Consider the following 6,494-nt stretch of genomic DNA (forward strand, 5'->3'; position numbering starts at 1 on the left):
ATGCCATCGTAATATTTATTATTGCATTGTATATTTAATGTAGCATCACATCATTTTTCACTCGATTTCAAAATTTTCAAAATTGAGACAATGCTTGTATTTAGGATTTTCAAGGAAACTGAGCCCTAACGTATTGGGTTCCGATTTTCTTCGTTAAATCTAACAATCAAGCATTTCTCTTTAATCAAAAAAATAAGAACTCATTATTGGGAATTCAACACGTTGTGTCCTAATGTATTGGATGTGACGCATTGGTTTCTCGAAATGAAGATTTTTTCTAAAAAATAATAAAGGAAATATTCCGAGTTTGGGACTTTGGAGGAATTGTGCCTTAACGTATTGGGCCGCGATTTCTTAAATCTTGAATAAATGGATATTCTTTTAAATTTTTATTACACAAGTATTCTGGCCTAATTCATTTTTGAGGAAATTAGAATGTCATGCCCTAACGCATTGGGTGTGGCATTTTCTTTCTCTGAAATGATAAGGGTCTTAATACGTAACATTTAAGAGTTTTTGCTAAGGATTATATTTTTCAAATTTTCGACATTAAGACATTAATTAATTAACTAGGTACCAATTTTTGGGCGTTACGAGGGTGCTAATCATTCCTCGAACGTAATTGACTCCCGGATCCGTTTTTCTAAAACTCGTAGACCAAAGCCGTTTTTTTAGGTGATCCAATCACACCTTAATAAAAGATTAGTGGCGACTCCCAATTTTCATTTTTTAAAGTCGACAACCTAAATTCTTTGTTTTTCAAAAAAATGGTTTCGAAAATCCCAACTCAAATTCCACGTAACAAAGTTGGTGAAAAAATTTAACAAAATCAAAGTGGTAAATTTGAACCATAACCCTATTGAAAATTGAATTAGGAATAACTTTAATCCAAATCTGAGGTTATGTTTGTTTCATCGAAAATGTTTTTTACATTTTCTTATATTTATTCTTGAAAAATAGTTTAGTAGATGAATGGAAAGATTGATTTAGCCTTTTGTATTATATAAAACTTACCTTCAAACAAACCTATATTATTGTTTTAATAATATTTTTAATTTTAATATTTTAAATATTATTAAACATACTATTTAATTATTCATATTTAATAATATAATTATTTATTATTTTAATAAATTATTAAATATTATAATTTTATTTCAATAATAATTTTAATTCTTAATATTTTATTAAATTTTTATATTAATATTTCAATAATATATTTATAATTTATAAATATTTCATAATAAATGTTTTATAGTATAAAATATGAATACTTTAATAATATAAATATGAGCATTTTAACTTCATTTATCTATTCCATCCCCAACGTGTCACTATCCACTCTACTATATGTAATTTCAAATTAAGTTTTAATTAGATATGATTTATTATTAAATTTAATATAAAAATATTACATTATTATAAAAAATTCGGTTGTGAAAAGAAAATGTTTTACAACTTTTAAAATAATTATTTCAGAAAATCTATCTAAAACAAACACACACAAAAAAAAAATTCATAGAATTTAACTTAATAAAAAATAAAAAAATGAATTATCGAAGATTTAATTAATCTATTCCGACTCGAATTCAAGATAACTCAAAACCAAAATAAACCTACTCAAAATCACATCTCTTTTCCTGTATGCAGTGAAACACTCTTGGATGGGTACTGATGAGCTATTATCAAATTCCATGTCTCAATTATGGATTAACTTTGGCCTTAAGTTTCTCAATGCTGAAAACCCAAATCCCACACCTAAAAAAAGGAGTAATCATTTTATGGTAAAAATGATGATACAATTTAAACAAATTATGTCAAGTAGCTTTCAGAGTTATAAAATGTGTCCTAATATTTCATTTTCAAAGTATGCAATTTGCCACAACAACTAAATGATTATACAAACATCTCAAACAACTATACAATTCCAAACCCTTTTCTTTTTGTTTCCACAAGATTTTATGTTACAACAAGACAAATAAAATCCATTAATCCTTCATACATTTTCCCTTTTCAATATAAGTTCCTTTCATAAAGATTTTCCTTATTAAATGCTTACTCTTAAATCGAGAATTATGAATCAATTAAGCTAAATTCGGTAGAAGTATTATGAAAGTTCTTGTATTAGGAGTTAGATTACATTTTACCTCTCTACTAAAAAATGGGTAAGTTAATTATTTTACGTTTGATTAAAAAGCAAATTGGTCATTTCTGTTAAAAAAAATCATCCTTTTGTACGTTTAAAAATTGACGTGACTGACAGAATAATCCCGTGTATCTCATGCTGACGTACAAAGATGAATTTTTAATAGTAAAATGAATAAAAATTTTAACAGAATGATCAATTTACTGTTTGATCTATCACATAAGGACTAATTTATCTATTTTTTATTAATATAAAGATTAAAATGTAATCTGATTTATAATATAAGAGTCTCTATAATATTTTCACTGGTTAAAGTCTGATTTATAAAACGATGGTGTAAAATCTAATTTTCTTCCATATGTAACAGCAAGAAGACTTGAACATGATTGATTAGATGGGGCAAAATGGTGCTTAGCTTGATGTAATTTTATGGCTGAAGGCCGCCCGTGAATGTGAAACAATGATATGATTATGAAATGGGGGAGATGAGGAAGTGTAGAACAAAAGAAACTAGAAGACTAAAAGTTGTTTTGGCTTGGTCTTAATTGTATTATTTTTTAGTGTCATTTACCACAAATGTCTTTCATTAATGGCATTGAGCTAATTTCTAACTCTTTTAAACCATCTCACATGGTTATTCGCCTGGCCTATAGGTCACCTTTGAAAATATACTACTGGATATAAGCAAGGGTGAAGTCAAAAACGTTTTGTCAATCTGAAATTGGGTATAATGACACATGGCATGTATCTGATGCCAACATATAAACATATATAAGTTTTTAATAAAAAAATTAGTTTGCTCTTTGAATTAAAATTTAAAAATAGAAAGATTAAAATGTAAAAATCTCTACAATACTCATTAAAATAATAAGGAAAAAGTTTGTATAGAAAAGAGATAGAAAGTGAGGGAAACATGGGAAAATATACATGAAAGAGAAAAAATTGGTATAATTGCATTTCTCAAAAGTATAATCCTCCACTTGTTTGGAAAGTCCTACAAGTTTCTTTTATAGAAAGAAACATAATAAGTAAAACAAGCCTTAGAAGCACATGATTGGTAATAATTATGATGAGAAAAGAAAACCCTGTTTATTACAATACAAACTCTCCTCACTCTCACTGTACAAAAGAAAAAACCAAACTCACAAATAAAAAAATATATATGTAGGGAAATGTTCATGCTGCACTTGACTTAATTAGCAGTCGGTATTCATCGTTTTATTAGTAACAACAAATCGGACATCGGATAAGTCCGTTTTCGTTGCAATCGGGACACCTTTGGAATCCATAGTCACCTTCTCCACCATCTTCATGTTCTAATTCCACACCATCTTCATTTTCATCATCATCTTCATAGTACACTTTACAACTGCCTGAACAAGTCTCACATGGCACAAACCTGATATCACCACAAGCTTCACATGGTCCAATCTCATCATCATCCATCATTTCACACCCTTCAATGGCTTTCATTAGTGTACCTTCTTCATGCATTTGCCTTATTTCATCAGCTCCACCGATGTACTTTTTCCCAATAAAAACCTTTGGCAATCCACCACACCCTTGATCCCCCATTAACTCTTTTAATTCATCTTTGAACCCTGAATGCATTGAAACATCACGTTCATCGATACGAACACCTAAGGTGTTAAGGATTAACCTAATATGACAACAATCCTCGTATGTCTTTCTAACACCTCTTAAACTTGTGAAATATAAAACAAGTTTGTCTTTTTTAAGCCTGAGATGAAAAGGGTTAGCAGAAGGGAGTTGTTCAAGTGTTTTCCTAAAGCTAGAAATGATTTCAGGATCGAAATCTGTGATTACTGAATCTGATTTTTGATCCTCTTCTTCTTCTTCAAATTGAACCCATAATGGCTTTTGAGACACTGTGCCATTTGAAAAGCTTCTAATATGAGATGGAGGACGAGGACTAAGGTCTTCAAGGCCAGCCATTAATTCCCATGTGTTAATTGTTTCAGGCTCACCAGGGGGAGTTGCAATAGGTGTTTTGGGGATAACTTTTGGGATCTTATCTTCAATCATTTTGGACCAAACTTCAGCTTCAATCATGGACAATCCTTTACTTTGTTGTTCCTTCTTTTCCTTCACATTCCCATTGTTTTCGAGATTGCCATTGAAGGCTGCAACATTGAAGGTGTTGTTGCCATTGCTTTGGTGGCTTGATTCTATCTTTAAGTTACCTAATGTGGTGGATGTTAATGCTACGACATGGTAGCTATCGCCTCTGTGTTGTGCTGGGTGATGAACATGCATTGTGTAGCTTCTTGGAACAGGTGAATACGGTGCTCGGCAATGCCAGCATCGTTTTTGCCTGGAACTTGCACAACCCATAACAAGGAAAAAGAAAAACAGGGGAAAAAAACAATGAAGGAAAATATGGGATTCTGTCTGGTGTAAGATTAAATCATTAAAAAATGGGATAGGGAAGAAAGATCCATGAAAATAATCTAATAAATTAACCCCCTCCCCAAAAAAAAAAAAAACAAAAGAAAAATTAAACTTCACAAGGAAAAAAAAAAATAGAACTAAAGATACCCAGATGGGAAATTGGATTAATCAGGTGAAAAGAAGAACTGGGTTGCAGAGATCTTGGGATTTAAAACAGAGAAAAAAGCATAAAAACAATATTTTCTCGAGAAAATTTTGGGATGTAAACAAGAAAACTGGGAATGGAATGAAACGAAAAGAAAATGAGAAAAAGGATAAGAGATTTGAATTAAGGGAAGGGTGAGAGGGAAAATCTTTTTACAAAAGATTGATCATTCGACATCAATTTGTTTTCTCCCTCTAGAGGAATTCTAGAGAAAGAGAAACGAAAAAAAAAAAACTGGTGGGGAGATTTGTGAATGAGAAAACAGAATTCTTGTTGAAAGGGGAAACTTTAATGAGAAAAATTAATGGCTGAGTTGTATTGTGTGTAGGTTGGTGTTAGAGAAAAGTAAAAGCTGAAAATAAAGGATCAAATAAATAATTTCTTTTATTATAAATTTTTTGTATTATTTTTAAAAGTCTTTTTTGTAGATTTATTATTAGAAAAATCTAATTGTGAAGTTCATCCTTCTTCTTTACGAAAATTAATGAGTTAATCCTTTTGATTTAATTTGTCGGTTCTCATACTTTAGAAGTCCACTATTTAATTTTTCATCTCTTTTAGTCTTTAAATTTGTGTTGTTTGTCAAATCATTCTAAAATGGATGAAATAGTTAAAATTAAAATTTTCATAAGAAATTAATTAATTTTTTAAAATTTTAAAAAATTAATTAATTGTTGATGGGATCTCCCACCTGGATGCCACCACGGCAGCAAAGTTAACAGATGTTAACTTTTTCATTTATTTTAGGGTGATTTAACAAACAACACAAATTTAAGAGCTAAAAAAAGCGAAAAATTAAATGGAGGGTTAAAATAATTTTTTTTATTAAGTTGGAGAGCCAAATAAGTTATTATGAAGTTAATATAGTTGTGGTAAACACTAATTTAAATTATTAAATTAGGCTAAGTTGTTGCATATAAATTTTTGAAAAGTTGATATTAACTTTTCAATTTTTATAAAATATAAAGATTAAATTGTAAAAATAAAATAGAGACTAACTCTTTAATTTTTAAATAATTGTTAATTTCTAGAGAAGTCATTATTTTATATTAAAAATAGCTGTTTTTGCTTATTAACTTTTTTATAGAAAATTTTGGGTGTTTAGTCTAAGAAATAATTGATTATTTTTATTTAAATTTGAAAAATGGACAAATTTAAATTTTGTTTCAAAATTTTAAAACAGTTAATTGAATTTTTTAAAAATTTTGAAAGATAAGAAATAAGAACCTAATCTAATAAAATTACTAGATTTTAGCTTTCAAAATTCAAAATATTAACAGAAAAATTCAAAAGAAAAACAATTTTAGCTAAAATTGGTTTAAAAGACTGAAATTTGAAGTTAGTATACTTTTTTCTATTAATAATAATAATTTACTTTTAACATAATTATTAATTATTTTTATAAAAAATATTTATAGCTGACAATAAAACGCGGGAATTAATAGTTAAAATGCCTGCCGGATTTTCAAACAAATACCACTCTCATTTTTTGCGGCGTTACACGTGTTTCGATCTCAAGGATACCCAGCTATTTTAAATAAATATTGGACGTACGATGATTTTTTGTGTTTACAGTGCCTATTGCCGCGCGTGGCGACAGAAGTTTAAATTAAGTCCATTTGTTCTTCTATTACAAAATTAAATATAACCTCTGCATAACTTAAATTTATTTAATGCAAAAAGAAAAAAAGAAGAAGGGTAAACTACAATATTAGTCATTAAATTATGGGT

At 28.7% G+C, this 6,494-nt stretch overlaps 1 protein-coding gene across 1 annotated transcript; it reads right to left on the reverse strand.

Annotated features, from left to right (window-relative positions):
- Positions 1-3,074: 3,074 nt before the first annotated feature.
- On the reverse strand, positions 3,075-5,048 carry LOC105798231 (uncharacterized protein At3g28850). Its single transcript, XM_012628223.2, has one exon. It carries the CDS (start codon positions 4,499-4,501, stop codon positions 3,368-3,370), a length of 1,134 nt encoding a protein of 377 aa, XP_012483677.1. The 5' UTR covers positions 4,502-5,048; the 3' UTR covers positions 3,075-3,367.
- Between the last annotated feature and the right edge of the window lie 1,446 nt (positions 5,049-6,494).

Source organism: Gossypium raimondii, chromosome 9, assembly GCF_025698545.1.
Source record: "Gossypium raimondii isolate GPD5lz chromosome 9, ASM2569854v1, whole genome shotgun sequence".
In the NCBI taxonomy this organism is placed as follows: domain Eukaryota; kingdom Viridiplantae; phylum Streptophyta; class Magnoliopsida; order Malvales; family Malvaceae; genus Gossypium; species Gossypium raimondii.